At 40.7% G+C, this 27,229-nt stretch overlaps 1 protein-coding gene and 1 long non-coding RNA gene across 8 annotated transcripts in view; one reads left to right on the forward strand and one right to left on the reverse strand.

Moving 5' to 3' along the window:
• The window catches only part of B3GLCT (beta 3-glucosyltransferase), a 145,822-nt gene that overhangs the window by 46,804 nt on the left and 71,789 nt on the right, over positions 1-27,229 (forward strand). For all 7 annotated transcript variants that reach the window (XM_048847064.2, XM_048847022.2, XM_048847058.2 and 4 more), the window contains one exon: positions 20,999-21,075. In XM_048847064.2, the coding sequence (XP_048703021.2) occupies positions 20,999-21,075 (77 nt within the window). The remainder of the gene's footprint in view (positions 1-20,998; positions 21,076-27,229) is intronic.
• LOC125635400 (uncharacterized) lies at positions 210-5,348 on the reverse strand. The gene is made up of 2 exons (XR_007356260.2): positions 5,029-5,348; positions 210-4,471 (listed from the first exon to the last, which is right to left on the reverse strand). It is a non-coding gene; the product is annotated as an uncharacterized LOC125635400 (long non-coding RNA).

Raw genomic sequence — 27,229 nt, forward strand, 5'->3', positions numbered from 1 at the left:
TGCCATATTTGGGGTCGGGAAGGAATATCCCCCCGGTCAGATTAGCAGACCCTGGGGGGGTTTTCGCCTTTCTCTGCAGTCCCTTGCAGCTTTAAACTAGTGAAAATGGTGGAGTCTCTAATTTGAAGTCTTTAAACCGTGTGTAACAGGGCATAGCAGAGCCCCCTTTGCTTCTGCTCTGCTCCAAAAACCACTCAGAGACCTTCAGGTTCAGCAATCAATGGTGCAGTTTATTTACAGCATGCAATCCCACCATCTTCTCATCCTATACAGCATGGGGATTTCAGCCTTGAGGACTCCTTAGCCTCTGCACCCAGGAGGGAAGAGCTACCACTGTGGCTTCCCCGCTGCTTCCTTCCTCTCGGCCTTTATATAGCCCCTTGCTAATTAGGCTGGCAGCTGTTTCCTGTTTATCAATCAGGTGCAGGTTTCTCTAGCCAGCTCCAATTTTCCTCCCTTAATTGGAGCTAGTGTGACAGAGGGCTGGCTCAGGAGTTCCTGCCCAGCACACTGTCACACCGTGATTTGAGGACTTCAGGAACTCAGCCAGAGGTTAGGGGTCTATTAGAGGAGTTGGTGGGTGAGGTTTAATGGCTTGCAATGTGCAGGAGGTCAGACTAGATATTCATGATGGTCCCTTCTGACCTTAAAGTCTATGAGACTGCATCAGCCTCAGCCAAAATTCCTCTTCCTATAAATGAGAGCATACTGGACCTAGCCAAAGGGCTCTGGCAAACTCCCGCCACCATCCAGACCATCTCCAAGCAGGTGGAGAAGCACTATCATAAGTCCCCCAACCCCCACCAAAACTTGGATCACTTTTATTCCCACCCAAATCCAGGCTCATTGGTAGTTGCATTAGTGCAGGAAAAGTCCAAAATCAACAAAAGGCACGCCCAGGAACAAGGACCCCTGAAAAGCTAGATGTGTTTGGGTCATATGCCTTATTGAAGCTAAGTGTGGCAAACCTTCAGGCATTATTTGCAAGATATAATTTCCTTATGTGATAGAGGGTGATCTCTTGGTGAAAGTGCCACAGGATTCAAGGGAGGAATTAAAGGAGATTATCAGAAAAGATGAAATGGTGACCAGAACTGCAGTACAGGAAGCCATGGATGCCTCTGATGTAGTCATGAGTTTGATGGCCACAGTTGTGACCATGAGGTTTGCCTCTTGACTGTAAGCATCCAGAATACCAATACAGTCTCTTTTAACCACATACAGATTCAAGGAGCTTGGTCCCCAGATGACAATGAATTGTATATGAAACTCCTGCAGCTCAAAATCCTCAGATTGTCCTGTATATAGTGTCCCTACATGTTTTCTGGAACTCAGTGGTGCAAATTTTCACAAACATGACAACTGTGCACTACTTAAACAACGGGATGCTCATTTCTCACATCTCTGTCTGGAAGCCATCAAGCTCTGGGCGTGGTGATGTTTCAGTGGGTGACCACACTAGCTCTTCACCTTCTAGGGGTCAGCAACAACTTGACCAGTATCTTAAGCAGGCAGTCAATGACCAGCCATGAATGGTCCTTGCACAGATCCATTGTAAAACTGATATTCTGTTATTGGGGAATCCCCTCCCCCAGACTATTTTGCCTCCAAAAACAATGCCAAATGTCAAAATTCTTCTTCCAGGACAAGACTAACCAATGATTGTTGCCAGATGCCTTCCTTCTACAGTGGAACAGAGACTTACCTTACACTTTTCCACTGATTCCTAGAGAATATCCAAGATCATGAGAGATAGGACTGTCGTGGTTGTTGCCCTGTATTGGGTGAGGCAGTCTTGGCTGACAAACCTGTTACAAATGTCTGTTCAGTCTTTAGTTGAGCTCATGCTCTGTACAGGTCCAGGAAAATTTGGCTCAGAACAGGAAAAATCTAAATGGAACAGGTTCTCAATATGGGCAGCCCAGCATGGCTGGGTCTCAGTCCAAGACTTGATACTGAAGATCCTTGACTACCTACTACACTTAGAACAGGCTGGCCTGTTGTTCAGCTCTAATAGTCCACTTCACGGTAGCTTCGGTTTGCCACCTGCCTGTACAGTTGTCAAGGTGAATTTAAATCACTAGATGGAAAGCCTTTATATAAATCGTCAATTTTAATCAACTTTTCCATTTGCACTTTTATTTTCTAAAGAACGGTCCATTGTCATTGGTTCCTATAGCAATTAAAACAAGTTGATTTACAGTGAAATAGAGCCTTTACACTAGATTTGGTGCATCTTTTTGCTACTTAGGAAGGTACACTATAACCTATACACATTTAATTAAGCAATTACATAGGTTGATATTTTCAGATTCTTATTGTACATTTTTAGTATGTTAGAAAATGGTGAATGGTATTGCTTATTTACTAGATAATTAACTTTTGGTCATGATTTGTGTCAAGCTTCATTAGTATGGTAACTGTAATTTAAAAAATCTATTTTTATTAAAGTAACTTTAAATGTTTTGGATACATAAGCTCTTATCAAAAGATTTTTCACATTTACAGCTAAATGAGTTATTAAAGGAACAGAGGGATTAATTTTAGTCAGTGACTTAAGATGATAATGCAGGTCAGGCGTATTTGAAAATTTTCCTAGGCTAAGTGAAAGTGATTGGCTCTTAAGTTCCTACATGCCTAAGGCTATGTCTACACTAGAGAGCTTACAGCAGTGCAGCTGTAAGATCTCTAGTGTAGCCACACTAAGCTGATGGGAGAGAGCTCTCCCGTCTACATAACTACCGCTGCTCATTGGGGGTTGATTAATTATGTTGACAGAAGAAGCTCTCCCACTGACATAGCGTTGTCCATAACAGCGCTTATGGCAGTGTGACGTATGTTGCTCAGGGGTTTGTTTTTTTCACATCCCTGAGCGACATAAGTTATACTGACATAGGCTATGTCTTCACTACCACTTAAGTCTCTTGAAAATGAGACGAGTCTCCTAAGTTACTTAGTCTGTGCGTCAAACTTTTAGAACTGTAAGTTCTAGATCTAGTTTTAGATCTCATCTCCCCCCCCTCATTTTTATTTTTTTTCCAGCTCCCAGTTGATTTCTCAACTTTGAATGAATTAGTCCAAATGAAGAAAATATTCTGTGTTCCTGCAGAAGAGGTTACTACTGTAAAAAAGCTAGTTCAGCACTTCGATAAACTCTGGTCCCAGCTGCTTAACTGGTGATGCACACCAGTTCAGTGGTGTGACTTTCTTAGCAAACATATACTGCTTGAATGTTTCATTTCCAGCCCTGAAATTTATTATGATTGATTATTAGATGCCCATTTAATAGTAGCATCTTCTACAGCAGTGAGGCATTTACCCTAGTATGTTGAGTTGAGAATATTGCCAAGAAAATGAGGTAAAGTATTGGGTATTTCTTTCTTCAGTGTCTCTTAAGTGACTTCTAAATTTCAACAGCATTAGCAGTACAGTAGCAATCTTTCTGCAGCTTGTCCAAGGCTATGGAAATAGTTTTCAGTATATTCAGCTTATCTTCTACATTTCTCTTTAGTCCAGTGTTGACTACTTTGACTGTGTTAGTTCCATCTGTTTTGGCGTGATTTTCTTCACAAATTGTCATCTGAATAGGCCAGTTCTTAATAAATAGCTCAAAACAAGTCAATCACTGAATTCCATAATACATCTTGGAGATGAATTAGTTGGGATCATCCTGCTCTCTTTAGTTAAGCTGAAGCAAAGTGGTTGTTACAGAAAATGTTGCAATTTCAACAACATTTTCCTTTATTCCTGGAGTTGAACTTAAGTCTTTAGCTAAAAGATGCATCAGATGAGCACTGCACCCATATGTTATAAGCTTCAGGTTCCCTTCTTCAAGATTTCTTGCCTTTGCTACATTTTGCAGCATTATCTGTGACAAAGCTACATATGTAAGGCTTGATTTTTTTATTCAGTTTCTTATAGCTTTTACTGCTGTTACTTTTAACTATTATGCTGTATGGCCATTCCCTGATGTATAATTTTTTTTCTGCAAGATAGAAAACCCCATCTTTTTTTTCATACAAACACATTACTAGAACATTGTATACATTGCTTCACCCCTCAAGACTCAGCTTAATGAATTTCCCATTAATGTTTTTTTGCACAGTGTTCAATTTTTTTCTCATACAGGAATCTGCCAGCAATGTTTGCTCTGCTGGGTGGAGAGTAGCCTGGTTGTAATGATTGAACCCTATGAGATGTTTGTCCTGAACAGGATAAAAGGGAGAATTTACTGTGTAAATAAACTGTGAGCAATCCTTTCATCTATGGAGTCTTTCTGAAATTTGCTGGTCTTGATTAGGAACTCATCCATGTTTTTATTGGATGATTGAAGAAAATCTTTTGTTTAAATACAGGTAATTTACTATCCGATGTATGCTTAGTTGCAGCACTGCCTGTGTACCAGCAGATGACTGAAGTTGTAGACATTGCAGATGATGGACGTTCATAACCCGTTATGTCTAAGCTGGACCTTGAAACAAAATGGTAAAAAAAAGTCACTCACTCACTGTTACTCAGTGCACTGCTTCTTCTTCTTCTTTTTTTTTAAGACTGTAAATGAAAGATTCCGCTTACTACAGCTATTTTAACCATGGTTTATATGATATAATTTATTCTAAACCCAGTTTTATAGGTAAAATAATAAATCATAAGAGTTATTTAAACCTATTTAAACCTTTATCTCTAGCAACACACCAAACAGCTTGAAAAAACCCTATTTTAAATGTTAAAATTCGTAAGTGATTAATAAACATTGCTTTTAAACAGGAAATCTTTACTTAGGATGTTTGATTATACTGAGCAATAAAATTAGTCAGAAGTTCTGTAGTAATAGTAAAAATGCAGCTGATAAATACTCCCACAACAAAGTAATATACCAATTATATTTTGAACACAAACATTTTGAAATTCATAAGTAAGTGTAATCCACCCAAAACACAATTTATGACAATAATCTGTTATCATTTACAAGCACAGTAAGTCATGGTAGGCAGTCCATAACAATGGTCTAAAAATAAGTTTACTAACCAGTTGATCCTGATTGTTCAGACTTGTCCACATCATCTTCAAAGTCATTGCTTTCTGAAGAATATTTTTCATATTATTTCATTCTGACAACCAGGTCTTGCATCTCTTTATTGCACTGTTTATTTTGATAAGTAATAGAAATACAGAAATTCCTTGAAAATATTCCCACGTTAGCCTTTTTTACAACCTCTAGCCATGGCAGTTTTTTCCCCGTCAGTTCCCAGGTATTGAAATCAACACTAGAGGCTTCACTCTAAAGAATACTGTTCCTTTTTCCCAAGTGTCCTGCTCTGCTACCAGTGTTGCTCATTGCTGGTTGTGCACGCTTTCTCCTTTGTTACCGGGGCGGGGGGAGGGGGAAGGGGAGAGAGAGGGAGGAAGAACTGACGACAATCCAAGACTTTTGCTGTGTAACCCACATGTCTTTTATACTGTGGTGTTTTATTTAGTTAGAGAGGAGGCAGTTGAGAAATTAATGGATTTCTGTTTGTATCTCTCTCTGTGTACACATGCAAACAGATTAAGTAAGTGGCTTTACTCTGAGTGCCCAGAATCATGGGTGGCGGGTAGCATAGGCAGGGGAAGGCTGTGTCTCCCCAAACAGCCTGGCATAGCCCTGCTCACACTCCGCTCCCAAGCCCCCTCCTGCCTACTTCCAGTTCCCTTCCCTTCCCGCTCTTCTGTGGCCGAGAGGCCGGGGCAGGCAGGCTGGGGCCGGTGTGCACAAGACCCCCAGGCCATTCCATGCTGCCTATCTGTCCGGCTGGTTCTGGGGCTGCGCTGCCTGCTCTGGCGGGGGATGGGTGGGGCCTCAGGCAGAGGAGGAGGGGGTGGGGGCTAGCCTCCCCAAGCATGCGTTCACCCACCGTGCATGCCAAGAACCATCCAAAAAAAAAGTGCTGGTATTTACTGAGCAGATCAGTGCTTTTCTGTGAGCTGGAGAGTAAGTTTCCATGGTGGATGGAGTCATACATATTCATAATTTGAAAGCTGAGCCAATCAGAGGGTGTCAAGGCTGATTATTCCCCCCCAGGAAGAGTTGAGAAAGAAAACAAAGGAAATCAGCTGTTTCCACCAGCTAATTAAACAACATGTGCACAAACCTCTTAGGGACCCAAAAATCCAGTCCTGTTCTTAAAAAAAAAAAAATTAAATTTTATTAAAAACAAAAAGAAAGAAAAATACATCTGGAATTTAGGCTTTTTGCTAGGTTTTTTTTTAAAAAAACACAGTTACAGGGATTAAGCATCAAGATAGCTTCTTGAGGTCCACCTTCAAGGTTACAAGCAAAACAAAAGCTGGGGTTAGCACAGAGGAGTCCACAAGTCATAAAGAAATAAAAGAGAGAAACCTAATCGCGTCTTCCTCGACATTTCCTGATCTACTTACATATCTGGGGTTCAAATGAGTAGTTTCTAAGGTACGTTCTGATGATTTTCATACCTGGCCCAAAGCTTTTTACAGCATAGTTCCAGCCCTGTCTCTCCTCCGGGAGAACAACACAGACAGACAAGGGGGAAGACAGGTAAAGCAAGCAGAGAACAGCTACTAACAGGGGTTTTATAGCTAACTGGTTGGCAAACTGATGACAACAAAGTCATCACAGGCTTTGGGACCTGGCCTCTTACTCTAGGAGACACCCTTATGTATTCCATCAGGATCATCCACTGAGCATACCTGGTTGCTGTCCTACTTCTGTTTTATAGCTTCTCTTTACTTGGCCTCTGTGATAAATGAAAGGGGTGGGGAAATAGCTTCCTTTTATGGACACGCAGCCAACCAGTTAGCTATAAAACCCCTGTTAGTAGCTGTTCTCTACTTGCTTTACCAGTAAAGGATTAAAAAGTCCATAGTGAAAGGAAGTGAGTGGGCACCTGACCAAAAGAGCCAATGGGAAGGCTAGAACTTTTTAAAATCGGGGAAAAACTTCCCCCTTGTCTGTCTGTGTTGTTCTCCTGGAGGAGAGACAGGGCTGGAACTATGCTGTAAAAAGCTTTGGACCAGGTATGAAAATCATCAGATCATACCTAGAAACTACTCATTTGAAACCCCAGATATGTAAGATACTTTTTATCTTTTCCCAAATCATGTCTTCAAACCTTGTTTGCCTTATACAGTCTTCCCAGTTTCAGCTCTGGGGCACCCCTGCCACGCAGATTTCCCCCAGGCAGGGGACATGAGGACTTCCAGACTCCTGGGCTGTCTAGAATCCCAGGGAGCCAACTGGTCCTTGAATCTGGAAGCCTTCAGGTCTTTGGCCCTAGGGCAGTCTGTATGGTAGGGCGCCCCTGGAACTGCAGACCGTGTTAACCCACCCCAGGAATTCCAGGCTCCCTGTTCAGTGACGGTGAGCTTAGAAGCCCTGGTAGCTCACAGCACTTTCAGGCTCACTGTCAGACCCAGATGTGGAGGTCATGCCTAGTGGTTGGAGCAGGAGTCAGGCAGCCAGGTATTGGAATCTGGGTCAAAGGCTAGGTGTCAGAGCCAGAGTTAGAGGCCAGGAATCGGAGCTGAGAGTCAGAACCAGGTTATCTGGAGTCAGGCAAGGCTGGGTCCAAGGCAGGAGCAGGGTGGGAGCAAGGCTAGGAACAAGCAGGCGCAAGAGCTGTTGCAGCTGTGAGCAAATGCTTTGAAGAGCCACCAAACTGCTGCTTCTGGGCTTAGGAGCTGGCCTATTGACTTTTCCCACTAACACCACAGAGAGTAGCCAATCAGGCAGCCTGCTACAGGCAAGCTGCACTTGTTAGGTTGCCCAGAGACTGCTGCAGGTCCAGATTCCTTATACTCCCAGCTCCAAGGTAGGGAGCCTGGAAACCCTGGTGTGGTTGGGCTGTCCCAGAGCTGCAGACCCTACAAGCCTGGGGTCCTGCCCTTAGAGAAGACTGCATGGCAAGTCTCCGTATCAGTCTGCCAGGCAAGCTGGCAGGGAACCGTGCCTGTGCTTGCCTGAAAGTTCATCAAATCAGACTCGATTTTTTTGAGAGAAATTTTGGGTTCAAGCAGGTATTTTCCAGCACAACTGTTTTATCAGAAAATTTCTGACCAGCTCTGACCAACCTGCTTCCCACCTTTGCCTCCTGTCTATCTAAATTGTAGCTGTTAGCATTCTTGCTCGCTCAACACTTCAGCATCATCACATATCTCCCTTTTTCCCCTTAAAAATCCTTTTACTCGCTTCTTGTCTTTCACCTCATCAGATGCAAGCTCCTTGTCCTTGCTTTCAGTTCCTTATGTAATCTTGTTGCACATATATCTCAGCTTTCATTTCTTTCTTTCCTCCTCCCTTGGGCCCTGGCAGTCTTCCCAATCTTCTCCCCTTATTGCTCCCTTTTGTCTGTATTCCCCTCCTAGTTTTATGCCCTCTATCATCCTGTGCCAAGAGCAGTCTCTTTTCTGCTTGTATGTATTCTTGTACTTCAAATGCCTCCTTAACACCCACATCTAGGAATATGTTCTATCTTATCCCAAATCATGTCTTCAAACCTTGTTTGCCTTATACTGTAAGATACATAGGTAAATAGAGATAGATAAATGAAGTGATATCTAATAAACATAATCAATGCTTATTTATAATGAGTGCAATTCATCACCCACTGCTTGTTCCCTCAACTCTTCCTTTTGTGTCTTGTAGGTAATAATTGGATAATTATATATTTCTAAAGTTTTCTAACCTAGATGAAAAACCACTGTACGCCTTTGTGTATACTTACACAAATGTCATCCCAGTCGCATATTCTCTGGCAGCATTGTTAACTTTACACTTCAATGCAGCTGTGACACCTATCATTGTTCATTTTTGAATATATTGCTTAGCCTGCTGATATTCATTCACCTTTAACATCAGCATACTGATCTTCATCATGCTTTCATCATGGTGCACACTTGGACACCAGTGGCTTTTAGTCTGTTGTTGAAAATGTAAAAGGATCCAAATTTCTTTCCAGAAAGAGGGAACTATTCAGAGCATATGCTTTAATGTAGTTTACTGCTTGTATAACATCCACCATAGCATTAAGGCACATTAGCAATGTCTTTGCAGCTAGGACTTTGATGATGGATTCCACAATGAGTGACAGTCACTCTAGGTGACATGCACTTTACCTTCTGCTGAAAGCTGGACCGTGTACCCATCATGGCTGGAGCACCGTCGGTACGGATACACAAAGATTTTTCCACTCAGTGCCATTGCTTTTGAAAAAGGCATTTACCTTATTGAAAACGACCTATGCTGTTGCTGTTGTTTTAAGTTGTTCACAGAATAAGAATTCATGCTTAACATCCCCAGCATTAACATACTGTATGAGCACTATCAATTGTGCACAGTTAGTAACATCAGTAGTTTCATCAAGTTGCTGGCTGAACATACTGAAAGCAGAATATTTAATTTCATGCACAACTTGTTTTTTGATATCTTCAGACATCTCACATATTCTGCGTTTCACAGTATCATTCGACATGGAAAGTATGTTAAGCTTTTTGGCAGTATCATTGCCAAGCATAAGAGACACAATGTCTTTGCATGCTGGCAGAACAAGCTCCTCACCTCTCATATGCAGCTTTTTGGTACGAGCAATTCATAGCGACACAACATAAGAGGGCTCCACAGATGAGGACGTGTGCTGTTGGAAACCTCCATCTGCATCAAGCCTGGCTTTCTTTGTTGCTTCTTCTCAGCGTTTGGAAAAATCCACATTCAGATTTTTAAGCTCAGGATGTCTAGTTTCAAGATGTCACTGCAATTTGCATGGTTTCATCAGTTCATCAGACAAAACTCTGCAGCAAATGATGCATTGCGTTTTTTCAATACTGGAGGTGCCAATGCTGGTAAAACCGTGTTTAATGTAAGACTCTAAATACTTTTGCGTTTTAGCAATAGAGGGGGCCATTGTTTTCAGGAAAGATATGCGCCTGTATGTCTGACTGTTAAATAATAAAGTATTTTTTCAGCTGCTGAACAATCAAGCCGATGGTGTTTCAGTCCCAAGGCTGGCCTTAGGGAAAAATGACACCCTGGGCAAACTTCTATTTGGTGACCTTTCTTTGGAGGCGGAGCAGGACTGAAGGTGGAGTGCAGTTGGGGTGGGGCTGGGCTGGAGGGGTTGGGGACTGTGAGCCAGACCCAGGATGGGGCTCAGGATCCACAGCTCCATGCGTGGTCCGACTCTGGGCTGACAACCCTGCATGTGGCCGGGCTCTCAGCCCCACACCTGATGGGGGTCGGGACTCACAGCCCTGCGTGTGGGCAGACTCTGGGCTGACAACCCAGCATGTGGCTGGTGGTCGGGTCGGGGCTCCTGGCCAGTGGTCGGGTCGGGGCTCATAGCCCCGCACGTGGCCAGGAGTTGGGTCGGGGCTCACAGCTCGTGACTCCCACATAATCAGCTCACAACCCCCTAAATGGTCACAACCCCAAGTTTGAGAACCCCTGTTTTTAGGAGACATTCAAACAATATGCCATAATCAACTCATTTGATTTTTTTGGGGAGGGACAGCAAGAACATCTGCTGAGTTTGACTGACCAAGAACTTCAGTAATGGAGATAGTTTTACCAGCTGATGCAAAAATCTTCAAAGCAACATGTATGAGAGAATGAAATCTTCATAATTTAACATTTATAACAGTTCAGGTCTCAAAAAAAGAGAGGTTAGAGAAATTATGGGAAAAAGGTGACGTATAGATGAATGTGTTCAGTCATTAAGGTATTGGAATGTGATTCATAACAAAATGTTACAAATCGTTAGATGTTTGTTACCAAATGATCTGTTGGTGATTCTAGTGTTTACTAGTAGAAATGGGTCTCATTCAAGAAAATAGTTAATTTCTCATTAGTTAGTAACTACTATGACTAGTAGTCCTACTACTCATTACTAACTACTATTGCTAGTTTTTCAATAGAAAGGAAAAATTTGGCCCAAATTAAGAAAATATTGTTTAAAAAGAAAAAAGTTATGGAGAGAAAAAAGGTCAAAGCTTCAGAATCACATAGCAAAATGGCAGGTTTCAGAGTAGCAGCCGTGTTAGTCTGTATTCGCAAAAAGAAAAGGAGTACTTGTGGCACCTTAGAGACTAACCAATTTATTTGAGCATAAGCTTTTGTGAGCTACAGCTCACTTCATCAGATGCAGTGAAAATTTCCACTGCATGCATCCGATGAAGTGAGCTGTAGCTCACGAAAGCTTATGCTCAAATAAATGTGTTAGTCTCTAAGGTGCCACAAGTACTCCTTTTCTTATAGCAAAATGGGTTACTACTGAAAAGCATATTCTGCACTTCACATCATACAACATCAACAGTCCTGCCAGAAATGGTTTATTGAGCTTGCCAAAGGCATAATTACAGTATATTTTTAAAGTTCCCATCTGTCTTGCTAGTTGAGTTCTGATATTTTTCCACATGAATCATTCCAACTGAAACATATGTAATTTTTTCACATGCATTTTGAAGTTAGAAAGTGCTGTAATGTTGCCCTACTTGGCATGTGGGATGTAATTAGGTGGAGAAGGAAAGGGGGAAGGTGGTTGTGTTTCGGTTTTTTTGCTTGTCTGAAGAATTCCAATTCTAGTAGGAACATTTTTTTTCAATGGTAGATTGGGTCTGTACACACCCATTGGTCAAAGCTCCTGAAATAGTCGGATAACATGGTGATAGTTGTGATATTAAAAATTTGACTAGAATAAAATAAATTCTGATGCCTGTACCACTACCTCAGCCACTAGATCACCTCTATGATCCTCAGTTGTTCCATTCATCTGTAGAGGTGGCAGAATCTGTTTCTTGTGTAGTCGTAATCTTCAGTTCTTTGCACAAGAGTCTGAAGATCTGAAATTTTAATGCTTTCCAATAAGTAGAAGACTCTGTCTTTCATATTTATGTGGACAATGATGAGTACCTTCTCTTATGCAGTCTTTCTAATACTAGACAGTTTTCTTCTTCCCATAGTGAGGTTTTCCTTCTGACATGCAGTATGTTGTCCTGCCTTCAGCGTGCAAAACAATTGTCCACATTTCTGAACATTATGACCTACTGGTAGAACGATCTGCAGCTGCTCTCAGTGCCAATATCTTTTCTTCTATCTCTTCAGAGTTTTCTCTCTCTGCTCATTGTCCTTGTTGGCATTACATTTTCAAAAGTGACTGAGTGCCTCAGTATTTGGGTGCCCAACTTTTGAGACCCCTCTAAAAGGGTCTGATTTTCAGAGGAACACTCTGAAAATCTCAGGCTTTTTAAAGTTAGATTGAGCTCCAAAATATAGAAGCATTCAAAATCATTAAGTCACTTTTGAAGATTAAGGAATTAGCTTCTATTCAGATCTTTCCTCCTTAAAGTCATCTAGAAATAGGTGATTCTTTGAAGGTTTGAGATAAAAAGAAGTTTTGTATATTTGACTTCTTCTCATCCTTATCTTTGCTTTCTTCTAACTATTTCCTTTTGCCACTTCTTTATCATTGTGGTCTCTGCCTTTATGGTCTATGCTTATTTCTTGCATTCTGCAGTGCTATCTTTTACAAAATCTTATACAGAATATTTCTAACAGCCAGGTTGAGTTCATAGACATTAAAAGTCCATGTGCTATATTTAGCAGGGCACATACCTGCCTTGAACCTATTGAAAGATAAATATTTTAGATTTTGAATTCTTCTACATCTTTAATATTTTGAATTTTTGAGGAATTGTTTAGCAACTGGCAGCTATATAAACCATGTAACATATTACTGTCGCTAACTATGGGCCTGCTCCTGTTTCCATTGAAGTGGATAATATTCTCGATTTCTCTGTGAGGAAGATTAGACCTGTGCCTCCAGTCTTGGGAAACTTTGAGTATTCTTAAGCCCCATTCATAGGCAGGAGAGCTAGGGATGCTGGGAGTGCTGCAGCACCCCCAGGTTTTATGTGAGGCTCTGGCCCTTGGCCCGGGGCTCCACTCCCTGGCCTGGGGCTCAGATCCCAGCCGCTGGCCCCATGCCTGGGATTCTGCTCCTTGCCTAGTGTCCATCTCCAGCTGTGGCCCCAGCTTTGGCCCCCTTACCCTTGTCCAGGTCCCCCCTCCCGGAGACATGACCCTGCTGCAAGCCACAGCTCTGGGGGATGGAGGGGCATGTACAGGGGTAGGGGAACATGAGGTCAAAAGTAAAAACTGCTTTCAGCACCGCCACTATTTAAAGTGGTCCAACGCCACTGGCCCCATTAGCTTCACAAGAGGTGTTGAGCATTTCTGGTCAGAATGAGACTTCTCCTTGAGGTGACTTGAGCATTCTTCTCATCCCCAGGTAGTCCACCCAGATTGACAGTGCTGGTAAATATTAAGTCAGAAAATTTGGTTGCCTACAGATTTTCAAAATGTGTTGATTGTCCAGTTCCTAGTGGATAGATGTGTGCGAAGCCATGGATTTGAATAGGCAGGAAACTGCATTGTACTTTCATACCTACAAGCAGCACCTTCAGAACAGAATTGATACATGTTACTGAAGAAGAGGGTGGAAGAAATTGGGCTTCTACATAGGGATAATGGCCAAGCATACTTCTTGTGTTGCATAAATGATAAATAAATAAAACATATTGCAGGTCTCTGATGTGGACAAATAGAGGAAATAGGCTTCCCAGTCTGTCAGTCTAGCAATTTTTAAAGTATTATATTTCCATTAAAAATACACTGTCAAAATGTCAATCAAATGACAAACACATTTGAAAGATCATTATAATGTATTTTAGGTTCTACAAAGATATTTACCAGTATATTTGTTGTAAAAATTGCTTCTTGGATTTGGAGCCAAACAGGTAATTGCTGTGTAAATGAAGATTATTAATTCATACTGAAAATCTTGTATGGGTTCTCCAGCCTCATTGATACTTTTTTTAGACTGTCGAAAATAAGACTTTGATGGTATATAAACCCACACCAAGAACAGGCACCAAAAGATAGAAAAGGACAGATTTAATTCAATAAGGTTCATCCAGGATATTGCAGGAAACTGCCATAGCTATCACACTATGATTCAGTTTCTTTTGGAATTAAGAAATGACATAGACTGTCGATCCTTATAGCTGTACTACAGTCTTTGAGTATTTCAACATGAAGGTATATGGGATGCATGGAATGATTCTACATCCTGGTTCACATACTACAACTCTGAAAATATTCAAAAGTTGCATCAGTCTTTTTTCTCATCATCTGCATTTTGCCTTGTCACAAAATAATCAAATTACATTTTGGGAGACTGTTTAAAGCCAGCTTTCTGAAGAACAGATGGGGGAGAAGAAAAGGGATATAATATAGAAAAAGATAAAGTGAGAAAGAATGAGACAATAAACAGCTGAATCTTGACTTCCACCCTCCATGTATGGTGTATGTGGGGGACATACACCATACATTTGATCCAAATTTTCTATTAAAAATTTTAACTGAAATGTGCTAGTGCTTTGAATTAAGATAATGAAATATTAAAAATGGCTATAGTGTTAAAGTGGGAGGTGAGGAAGTTGTTGGGCTTTTTTGTGCAATGACACTTGTCAACACAGTTGTTTCACTGTTGATTCAGGGTATTTTTAGAAAGACAAAATGCATATTATTGATTATTTTCCCATGACTTTGAACAATGGTACATTAGACGCTATATAGATCTCATTTGCAGACAACATTTTTTGAATGTCTGATAAAAATAAAGAGTAAAACTACAAGACAGCTAGAGATATTTAAATACAGAATAACAGAGAAGAATACAAAATCCTGGCCTGAGTTTTGTGAGTGCTTGTGGGTTTTTGAGAGTGCTTATTAAAAGAAGCATCAATGTGTTTTGTTTCTGAACTGATTTGTTTTACAGTCTTTTTAATATTGCAGTTCTGAATGCTTTGGGTTTAAGCCAGGTAAAAATAGTCTCTGTTCTTATTTGTTTAATATCTGATCTGCGCCTGGGAAGAAAGCATATTTTTGTTTGCATAGCAGAGCACCCAAGGTTATTCCAACCCTTTTTGGAAGAGAACTTGGCAGTGTAAAATACTTCAGGGTGCAAATCTCAATTTAAAGCACCTATTATAGTTAAGTCAGAGTATTTTACACATACAGTATGTTGTCCTCCTTCCTGGGAAATCCACATACAAAAGGTTGAGTAATATAGGTTAAACGCGTGAAGTCCTGTGAGGGGGGTCTTAGAAATCAGTTTTAATAGACATCTCATCTTTGTTTAGGTTCCAATCCTGGGATTGGATTTGCATCCTGAATTAATAAAGACTTTCTTCTCCTACAATGCTCGCAAGAAGTCAACATATCAAAATATTTATGTAACTCAATATTAATCCTTCCTCTGGTCTTCTCAGTGCATGAATCCAGAAAAGGTTTATCTTTTGGATTGTAAATTCCTACTCTAAAGAGCTATCTTCACTTTATGTCTTGTTGGCAAGGAATGAAATGATCTATCATTAGAATTTTATATGCATTGTTCAGATTGAAAGTAAACACAAAGGTTAATGCTTTATTAGATGGCAAACCCTGAATTCTTGCTAAAGCAAACACAAGTCACATTTTGATCACTGAAAAGTAAGATTAATTCCATCATTGCTGTCACCTGAAAATTGTGGAGTTTGGAAATTGAAATATTTTTATGCTCCCTCTCCTCCCCAATAATTTCTGAAAGTAAAGGCGCTATTCTTGAGCAGTATGGTTATTTTGAATTTAGGTACATATGCGACTATCCAATCGTGAAAGTGGATATATTTTGAAATTTTTTTCCATTAGACATTTATGTTACTTCAACTTTCTGGCATCCTGGTCAACTGAACAGTACTTTGTAAGAAGAACGTGTTAATGTCTTAACCTAGTTTCTGGGAATGTTAATGGTAAATGTAAATACATTTATGAGGTTACTTGCTTTTTAAATATTTATTTTGGTGGCTTATTCCAAAATCTTCTTTCTAACAGAATCTAAGAGTACCTTTGGGCACCTTGTCAGCATAATGCAAAATAAAATTTAGGGGAATGGCCCACCAAAAACAAGCAAACATTGGTAAAGGTGCCTTATTTACAATACTAGGCTCTAATTCCACAGAAGGAGACTGCGATATTTATATTGAGACCCATTGATGTCAGTCAGACTCCATCACATGCAAAAGTCTGTTTCAGGGTATGTCTGCACAGCAATAAATCAAATCAATAAGTAAATAAATAAATACCTGTGGCAGAGAATCTCGGAGCCCAGATCAACTGACTTGGGTTCCTGGGGCTCACACTGTGTGACTAAAAATAGCTGTGTAGATGCTGGGACTACTGGAGCCTGGGCTCTGAAACCCAGTGAGGCGGGGGGATCTTGGAACCCAGGCTCCTGCCCAAGCCTGAACACCTACATGGCTTTTTTAAGTCTTGTAGCTAAAGCTGGTTCACCTGGGCCCTGAGACTGTTGCTGCAGGTTGTTTGGTGGTTGTTGGTTTTTTTGTTTCTTTGGGTTTTTATTTATTTGTTTGTTTGTTTGTTTGTTTGTTTATTGCTGTGTAGACAAACTACTCGTTAGTCTTGGTGGCCCTGATTCTGGTCCCATTGAAATCAGTGTTAAAACTCCCTTTGATTTCAGCGGTGCAGGATTGGGCCCTGGCAAGGTGAGTCCCCATCTGAGGTCCATGCAATGTGGTAATCTTTTTGGATTTCAAACATCTTTCTCTTGATTGATAGAAGCAGAGTATGGCTAAGACCTTGACCTCTTTGTAGAACTGCACTTGTTTTTATAGAACGGGTCCATTTTTCAAAACAACAATCCAAACACTAGAGAAGTAGAGATTTTAAAGTAACACTGTTACATTATTGTTATCTATATTCAGAGGGAGACTTAACACAGAATAATTTTTTTTTCCTTGCTGGTAGCTACTTGTTTAAAAAGCTTCTAAAATAGGCAAATTAATGGGGAAGGATAAAAAATACTAACTGGTTGATATTTGCACACCTTTTGTTCCTTTGGGCGGAATTCCTAAATTGTGCACTTCATAAAAGAGATAAACACTGTACAGTTCTGGGCAGGAGTAGTAGGTCAAGGCAACCTTGGATAAACAACCTAATAACTGATGATGTGTTAAGTTGAAATAAAGCAATTTTGTTACTGGTAGTTTCATGCAAAACCAATATTTTTACATCCCTTGCATTTTTTGTTTGGATAAAATTTTGTGAAAAAATGGTTCGGGTTCCTTGGAATATAACTGGTTGTCTGATGCTTATCAATACTTGTGGCTTCAAAGCATTTTAAAATTGATTATTATAAATACAGATTTAGTTTTAAGTGAATTTAGTTAGGTGATCACTCTCGTAAAAAAAAAGCAGTTCATTGCATTTGACAGTAAGAATTCCTGGCACGATGCCCTTCTTTATGAGTTTTGAGCTCAGAGACTTGCACTGTCTTTTCACTATGTCAGAAATCCTACAGAGACCTACAATATGGTATGTCTTTTTAAAGGAAAATCCAAGAGAACCTTTTGGATATATTTTGCACTTCTTCTGTGTGAGAGGGTTGAATAAATTGCTACATAGGAACATAGAACTCATCCTGGGTCACTGAGTCCAGTCTGCTGCTGTCAAAGGCAACCCCTTCATATAATCTTCATGAATTTATCAAGCTCCATCTTAAAACTAGCTAGGTTGTTCACCCCTAGTATTCCAACTGGAAGGCTGTTCCTGAACCTTACTCCTTTGATGGTTAGAAACTCTCTTCTGATTTTCAGCCTAAATTTATTCATTTGTTCTTGTACAAACATAGTCCTTTATTTTATCTAGCTCTTCTCCCTTTCTGGTGTATATTATGTATTTCTACATAGTCATAATTTGTATTGGGCATGCATTTGTTGAAGCTTTGATCAGATGACTTGTAGTTTAAATACAAATATCACCATCCACTACTGAGTTTTATATTTCACTGACGATTACAAGGCACTCACATACAATGGCATGTAGAAGTCACACAGGGCATGTTACATATATCATAGCAATATCAAGATTGGATGACTTTCTAAAAGATATGCCCTAGCTCAACTACAAATTGTTGGGTTAGACATAAGAATTCCAGGGTGAACTTCTGTGGCTGTGTTATGCAGGAGATCAAACTGGGTAATCACAGAGGCTCATTCTGGCCTTAAAATCGATGAAAGTTCTAATCTCTTCTTGGTTAGTACACTGCTTCTTTACACATTGGCTGTAGCTGTACAATTCTGATAGATTTCACTGTACAGCTGTGAAACTATATCCAATACTATGTGAATCTAGGTATTTGCATACCAGATTTGGTTAAATTAGGTTGCATAGCCACATTCTGCCAATATTTGTCTCAGATTAGCAGTTAATCTGTGAAATTTCAGTATTAACAAAAATGTTAAAAAAATTATTAGACTCTGAGCAGTTATTTTCATGTGGAAATCTGATAAGCCATTCTCAAAATATTTAGCTTACTGATGGAGAAGATTTTTAATGCATACAGCTAGGAAAAGTCATGGCCCTGAGTTCTGTTTCTAGCTCTGCTTGATTCACTGTGGATTGAGCAATGCTTTTAGCATCCCTCTGCCTCATTTATACACCTATAAAATAATTTTATTACAGCTTATCTACTGGTGAGTTATAAGATTGCTTTAATGTTTATAAAGTACTTTGAAGACAGGTACCTAACCGTTAAATAAATGTTTGCTTGTTTGTCTTGTCTGTGCAGATTGTAAGATCTTAGGGGCAGGGACTACTACTGCCTGTATGTTTCTAAAGGGCCTAGCACATTTTGGGCTGAAGTGCGTTACGCTACGTTCCAAGCCAGAAGTGACTTTAAAAAAGTAATTAAAAAATGACCAGAACGCCTGATTGAAAGGGTGCCCTGGTGGCTCCGGTCAGCGCTGCTGACTGGGCCTCTAAAAGTCAGGTCGACGGCGCAGTGGGGCTAAGGCAGGCTCCCTGCCTGCCCTGGCTCTCTGCGGCTCCCAGAAGCAGCAGGCATGTCTGGCTTCTAGGCGCAGGGGTGGCCACGGGGGCTCCGCATTCTGTCTCCACCCCAAGCACTGGCTGCAAGGCTCCCATTGGCCGGGAACCGTGGCCAAGGAAAGCTGTGGAGGTGGCACTTGCAGGGGCAGGCAGCACGTGGAGCCCCCTGGCCTCTCTGCCTAGGAGCTGGACATGCCTGTTGCTTCCAGGAGCCGCCTGAGGTAAGCACCACCTGGCCAGAGCCCACACCCCACCCCCCCCACCCCACCCCCCCAGCCCTTAGCCCCCTCCTGCACCGAAACTCCCTCCCAGAGCCTACACCCCGTGCCCCCTCCTACACCTTAACCCCCTGCCCCAGCTCTGAGCCCCCCCCGCACCCAAACTCCCTCCCAGAGCCTGCACCCTGCACTCCCTCCCACACTCCAACCCCCTGCCCCAGCCCTGAGCCCCATCTGCACCCTGAACCCCTCATTTCTGGTCCCACCCCAGAACCTGCACCCCCAGCCAGAGCCCTCACCACCTCCTGCACCCCAACCCCCTGCCCCAGCCCAGTGAAAATGAGTGAGGGTGGAGGAGAGCAAGTGACGGAGGGAGGGAGAATGGAGTGAGTGGGGGACGGGCCTCGGAGAAGGGGCAGGGCAGGGGCAAGGGGTGGGGCAAATGTGTTCAGTTTTGTGCAATTAGAAAGTTTGCAACCCTAGCATAATTTAGCAAGGCTTTTGGCAGAGAGATGTGAAATGCTGAAGTAGGAGCCATATAGACAACCTCTGTCATGTTGGAGAAACATATGTGCTATGACAGAATAGATTCTGTAGACCACTGCTTGAATAATAGGAGAAGAATAGAGTTGGTGCATCTCTGGAGATGGATAAAAGGGAAGATCGGCACCCTAACATTTTCTGGTTTTAGAGAGAGTTAGGAAAGAAGGAGAAGGACAGCACCAGAAAGAGAGAGCTTACAAGAGCAGAATGTAGACTAAACCTAAGGGAAAGGGATAATAATAATAATATATGTACAGGAAAAGATATTGTGCTAAGGATAAGATTGTTCCCTCCATTTCCATTAATGGAGGAGCCTCCGATATGAGGAGAGGGAGAGTGCTTTTTCTGAGCTTCATCCCATTGGTGCTTCCCAAAAGAGAGGAGCTGAGCCAAGGAAAGGTGATTGAACCAGTTTACTTTGTTCAGACTGCTCTCTTCCTACATATACTGTAAATTACCCTATAAATTTTGTGTGTAACTCCTGCTTATATCCAAAGTGTATATTAATCCAGCCCTTTCATCCTTTTGCTTTCTTACCTAGAACCATTAGATCATATTGTTATGATATTCATAAAATGTGTTCTGATAACGTGCAATGGTGGTTCTTGAATCACACTAACAGTAAACGGCCAAATGTTGTTTGAAATTTTAGTAAAACATATAATGTCCTGTAAAATACACTGGATTGTTGATTTAAGTCTTGACTGGAAATCTGGGGACACTGCATACTTGTAGTAACTACTCCTAACAATACCAGTGGAATTGGAACAAAAACAATGGTGTCATCAAGAATAGTGGGCTTTATGTTATAATCCTCTGTTAGATGATAAATTAGCTCTATAGAATTTAATAAATATTTCTGGTTAACATAATTTATGTATAATTCATTAGAAGAGTTTGCATACTCCACTTTCATTTATAGACACTGTCTTTATAAGATAAACATTTCATTGTTCCAGAAGTGGTATAACCAGATAGATTATCCAGAATAGTTATAAAATTTCACTGAAGTGAGAGGTGCATTAGTTTTATACCTGAGAGAGGGTTTAGAAACAAGAAATTGCAAGAAGTTCCCTCTCCAAGAGTCTGAATTATATCCCTCTGCTACATCCCTAGTCTCTTTTAGTCTACAAGCCTGTTTGCTACTCAGTTCTGTGGAAAATAACAGAGTGAAATAGTCTTTCCACAAGAATTTAGTTTTAAAATTAATTAGGCATCTAAGAAAATACTGTGTTGTAAAATACTTCGTTGTCTCATAAGAATATTTTTGGTTTTCTTAAAGGAATTACCTAGAGTTCTGCTTATTCATCAGATGGACAGACATGATGGTGCATGGACCATACTACCATTAATGCACGAGTAAGTTAAAATTCTGTACAAATTGTTGACATGCTTTAATGCTTTTGTGTAAGTAAAAACATCAACACCTGTGAATCTCTTTTGTTTGTTCATTAGCAATGGTTTAAAAATGGAGTTTTAACTTTGAATTTTTTTGCGCTTCTTAGTGTTTCCTAAAAAATGTTTCCTAAAAATAGTTTTCCAAAACAGTTTGCTTTTAAAATTCACTAAATCAGATAAAACATTTATCAAATATAAAGAGATTTAAAAAGTGAAGTAATGTAACATAATTGAACAATCAGCTTCCTCCAAAAATCAGTTACTAAATTACTTACTAGAAAAAGTGAACTAATTCAAAAGAAATATAATTTTGTTCTAATGTTTGAGAGTTCTACTTTCTAAATGGCTTTGTTTGCTATACCAAATATTTCAATTTTAATACAGCCGTTCTTCAGAGGAAGGGAATTCCTTTTCAACTTTTGTCACCTTATCTGGTCAACTTCAAATTTACCTTTGTGACCTGTCAAAACTTCTTATTTTACATGTTGCATACTAACGGTATTTATGCGAATAGGTTCACTGATAATATGTAAGGGGTCATACTATTCTGTAATAGCAGTAGATCACAAAGGTAAATCTGATATAAACTGCTTGTATAATTATTATTTACATCCATGCCCAATACCCTATGGCAGGTGGCAGAGTATAGGACACTATGTGGAGGTACAGAGTGATTCTGTTGAGTTGTCCTGGTAGCTAGACCAGGTAGGTCTCATTTATTCTGATTCACTAAAAGTATGACATTGTTTCTGAGGTGAGAAAGATAGGATGATGTATGTGATGTCCTTCGTGGAGAAACCTTAATAGCTGCCAGCTGAAAAGTAGACCCAGGATAAGGTTTAGGTTTATAAGCTAAGTCCTGCCCTGGGGAACATAAGTTAATTAATGAAGGTAAAACACCAAGAAGGGGGTGAGTTTGAATGGTAATGCATTGTGTTGTACTGCATGAAAACTGAGATGAAGGATCTCATCTGTTTACATGCACCTACTATTGTAGAATCTGGATGATATTTACATAGGGTACAAAACAAACATTTCCTAAAGTTGGGGATGTATATATCCCAAACCCTTACAGATGCAAGCTAATTTCTCTGAAGGAGTCAGAGATGGGAAAACTCAGATGACAGACTAAATATCAGTGGATTCCAGGACTGGTTTTATTTAACAAAGATTTAAATTTTACAGTATATTCCATAGGGGCCAGATGTGGGTTCAGACTGTTCTAGTGGAAGTTAATTCTAAAAGTGAAAGTTCCAGTGATTGCTGCAATGGGACCTGCATCATAAAGGGCTTTACAGATAGTAACCTACCAACTTGAATTTCACCTGGAAGTAAATTGGTAACCAGTGCAGAAAACTTAGGTAATTTGCCAGCTAATGAGTCTTACAGTACGTGTAGGAGGGGTTCTTGCCTAACTATCCTGAAATTAAGTTCAGTCCTCTGATTCCAGGCCTTCTAGAACATGCTAACCAGTGTAGGACTCCTGATGACTCATGTTGTTTTTCTTATTCTGTTCTGTAGTTAATCTTGATGGAGAAAATTATATTTTCCATTACTGTCCTTACCACTGTTCAAGAACAGGGATTTCTTGCTGGAAAACTGTAGTATAAAAAAAAAATTCATGACAAGTTGACTTGCATTTAAGCAAGGCCCTCATAGAGAAACTTGGTTGAATTTCAAGTAAACCTTATTATTAAACAACTAAAATGATAAGTCTGCTGAAAGTAAGCAAAAAGAAATAACCCTTACATAGAATACAGAGTGGAGTCGCATCTTACACAGGGATTAGGTTCTAAAGTCAATGTGTAAGGCGAAAATCGCATATAGTCAAAATTACCCTTGAAAATTCCTTAAATTACCCATAAAGTACAGTATACTGTACATGGTTTTGTGTATACAACCCTGTACAGTAATAGATGTAAATGTGTAATGTATACAGTATATAATAAAGAGTACATATGCAAAATATAATTTTACAGTACTGTATTTTTAATTGCAGGGGGTAATTACAGGGAGGTAATTACAGGAGGTCATTAGGGCTTGATGTTGATCTAGGAGACGGAGGTGACGGAGAGCTTGGGTGACGGAGAGTGAGTCGTAGACGAAGTGGTTGGCTCCGGTTCAGCTTGAGAAGTTGATTGCGTAGGCTCATCTGCTGCTTGTTCTTTTTCCTTGAAAAACATGGTGATTGGCAACTGTCGCTGTTGTCTCTTGAGCTGCTCAAACATTTCTTGATATGGTCTCAAATCGTCCGTAATACGAGGCTTCGTTCCATAGAGGGATTGTATTCAGAAATTAAATCATTCAAGTGTTTTGCTGCTTTGAACACTTCAGCAAATTTATGAAGATTCCAACTTGCTGGCTCTTCCTGTTCGTCGTCATCATCTTCATCTTCTATAGACGATTTTATCAGTTCCTCTAGCTCTTTGTTAGTCAGTGTTTCTCTATGGCCCTCAATTAATTCTTCAGTTTCTTCCTCAAGGATGTCAACGAAGCCATCACCACCCACTTGCCTGGCCATCTGAACAATGCGTTTCGCTTCTTTGTCAATGGTTGGGAAACCCTTAAAATCATTCACACATTCTTTCCATAGGTTTCGCCAACATGCATTGACTGTTTCAGGCTTGACTGCATCCATTGCCTGTTTAATATAAGTGATGTAATCGGCAATGTTGAAGGACTTCCAACACTCCATCACATTAAGATTGGGATCAGCATCCATAATGCTACGTATCCGTGAGAACGTAAGCCTTGTGTACATGACCTTGAAACAGCGAATCACGCCTTGGTCGAGAGGTTAGAGGATGGAGGTGGTATTGGGAGGGAGAAAGACGACTTCAACGTCATTATGCGCAAACCGGAGTGTCGCAGGGTGGTCAGGAGCATTGTCTACGATCAGCAACACTTTAAAGTCAAGTCCTTTCTCTTCAAGGTACCGCTTGACCTCAGGAATGAAACACTTGTGGAACCAATCCAGAAATAATGCTGCTGTCACCCAAGCCTTTTTATTTGATTGCCAGAACACAGGCAGGAGATTTTTGTTCTTGCCTTTTAGGGCACGGAGATTTGCAGCCCTGTAGAGCAAGCCCGGCTTTATTAAATGCCCAGCCGCATTGCCACAAAACAACAGTCACACAGTCTTTAGCTGCTTTGAAGCCACGGGCTTGTCTTTCTGATTTCGAAGTTTAAGTGCGGTTGGGTATTTTTTTCCAGAAGAGCCCAGTCTCGTCAGCATTAAAAACTTGTTCCAAAGATAGCCCTTTTCTTCTATGATTTTCTTTAATTGTTCGAGGTAGGCTTTTGCTGCCTCTTCATTGGCAGATACAGCTTCACCAGTAGTCTGCATGTTTTTGAGGTTGAAGCAGTTCCTAAAACTGTTAAGCCATCCTTGGCTGGCTTTGAATTCCTTCTCATCAGAAGGCTGTCCCTCTTTGGCGGGAGGTTTGAACAGCGCGTAGAGGCTAAGAGTCTTTTCTCGCAACATGTTGCCATCGATAGGCACACATTTACGGTTCATGTCTCCCAGCCATAAGTTTAATGCCTTTTCAGTCTTCACTAAAGTCTTATCATGCACCTGGCTCATAACCTTAGCAGTTATTGGAGCACTTAATGCCACGGCTTGATGAATTTCTCTCTCTCGAATCTTGATGGCACGGATGCTAGATTCATTGCAGCCATATTTCTGTGCCATGTTGGAGACTGACATACCATCTCTCAATAAATCCAACACAGCCAGTTTTTCCTCCAGCATTGGAACAGATAGCTGTTTCTTCGATTGAGCACCAGATGAAGTAGTTGGCTTGCGTTTAGGGGCCATGTTGTACGAAAAATACATACAGTATTTTTAAACACTAGAATCACACTCAGCATGGCGAGATGCTCACACTATGAGAGGCACGTGGGAACTGAGACCGACTGAGGGAACAGCAGATTCACGTCTCCCATCTCACACTCACTCCAGGGCATATGCTCATTGAGTGGAATGGTGGGCGGAATCGTTCGCACTATTTACAGGTATCCTATTATTTTTCTTCTTTTTTGCCGAGTGCGTATAGTTGATTTCGTGTAAGTTAAACGCGCCTATGATGCGATTCACCTGTACACCGAAAATATGTGCATTTGCTCATACCTCTTAAATGTAGTTTTGCATTTAGGATGTAGGATATTTTTACAGTAATATTCCTTTGATTTTTACCCTAATTATACATATACAGTTTTGCAATTATGTATTTAGGGGGCTTTCTCTGAGAGGGTTGTGGTATGTGGAGGAAATATGTATATAGAGACTTTATATTACTGACTATATCTATATAAAGTATTACTATATGTATATATACACTATATATACACTATATATATAGTTATACTTTATATAGAGACTTTGTATTATTGAATTGGTCTTGCAAACATATATTGGAGACAAGGTATTTCTTATACATCCACATACATAATTGTTTCAATCTGTTGTTGTCATGGAGTCACAGACTCAGTGCTTTGGAACCACTCTGAATGAAGTCAGACAGGACTGTAGTGCAGTGTGTCTCCCCTCTGGGCATACTCTCACTCGGGCAAGCCTCCTCCTCTTTAGCACCTCCTGGGTCTGACCTCGGAGTGTTCAGCACCCCTGTTCACACAGGGAGTCCACCTGAATGGGACACATGGGGAAGCCTTATATGCCCTCCAGCTTTGCAGTCAGCAGTGACTCTCAGCCACCGTTGTGAAACAGAAGGGTTTATTAGTCATCGTCAACACAACATAGAACAGATCTTGTTAGTAAAGAAAGCAGGAAGTGACAGCCAGGGGCACCATTTCAGATTTTGGTGGGAGGGGGGCAACTTTAACTGTGAGTCCAGGGGCTACTTAGGCACCTGAAAACTTTTTTTTTTTAGATAATAACTTAGAAATTAGCTGACAGAAGCACTTCATCTAATTCCTATATAAAGGAAGAAAATTAAATAAATATTAGACCCACTTAGGTCTAATACTAACATGTTCTGACATCTTGTGTCAGGTCACTTAAGAGACACTGGTTAGGTTTAACATTTTAATGTATGTTTTTACTTTGTTACTAACTCTTGAACACAACAATTCTAACAACTGTAGAAAAATCTAGATTACTTTCTATCACTTTTTTGCAGTTCACCAAGCTTGGAATAGATCATTTAACTTTTGGAAATATCCTACTTGGGCAAGGCCCTGTGAGTTTGTACTGAATCTGCCTTGGGCTCTAGGGATATTATCCCCCTACAAATACTAGACTAGAAACTGACTTTAAACAGGAGTGAAACTGACATTTTCAAGTCACTTTCTGACAGTCTTGCTAACCCTAAATATTCAAAAAGCATGAAGCAGGTTCACAAAAAAACATGAGATTGACTTTAGAATCATGAGATTATGTAAAAATAATAAGTTTGGTGTTCTTTGTATTTGCCTTCTGCTTTTTGAGCTTTGAGGGTTCACTGGAGTCACATTTTGAAGCTATCTCCACAGCCACGAGGGTTAGAAACTTCATTTTTCTTTAAGAATGAAGGCTGAAATCATTACATATCCACTTGACTCCATGAGCTGGGGCTCTAAGGAAAACAATAATGATCATGAGACTCCTGGTTACAGCACAGTCCATCTTGGGCAGGGGGAGATAGAGAGCCCAGAGCCATGGGTTCTGCCCCCGAGTCCCAAACCAGGAGACTGACTTGCTTCTGGCAGCCCAGCCTCTGTCATGCCCAGCTGCTCCATCTCCAGCCTTTGTCTGTTTCTCAGGCAAACACATGACCTCCACTTCTCTCTTTGTTCTCCAACACCTTTGGCTGGCTCCTTGCAGAGGATGGGTCTGGCTATCAGTTGCCAGTCACTCCTGCACTCTAGCAGTCTCTGCAAAGGTCACACATCCTTATCCCACCACCCAAATACTTGAGTAACACAGCGGGGAAACAGAGGCACACACAGTATTCAGAGAAAACATTAAGAACATTCCCACTTTGTTACAGTTGTACAGACCTTGTTGTTGGCATCCTGTCGTCTGCAAGGGATGGTGGGAGTTGCAGCGTATGATGTAGATGGTTTGCAATGTCTCACGTGTCTGAATAGTCCAATCCAAGATTTGCATGATCTTGGC

The sequence above is a fragment of the Caretta caretta genome, chromosome 1 (assembly GCF_965140235.1).
Source record: "Caretta caretta isolate rCarCar2 chromosome 1, rCarCar1.hap1, whole genome shotgun sequence".
Lineage (NCBI taxonomy): Eukaryota > Metazoa > Chordata > Testudines > Cheloniidae > Caretta > Caretta caretta.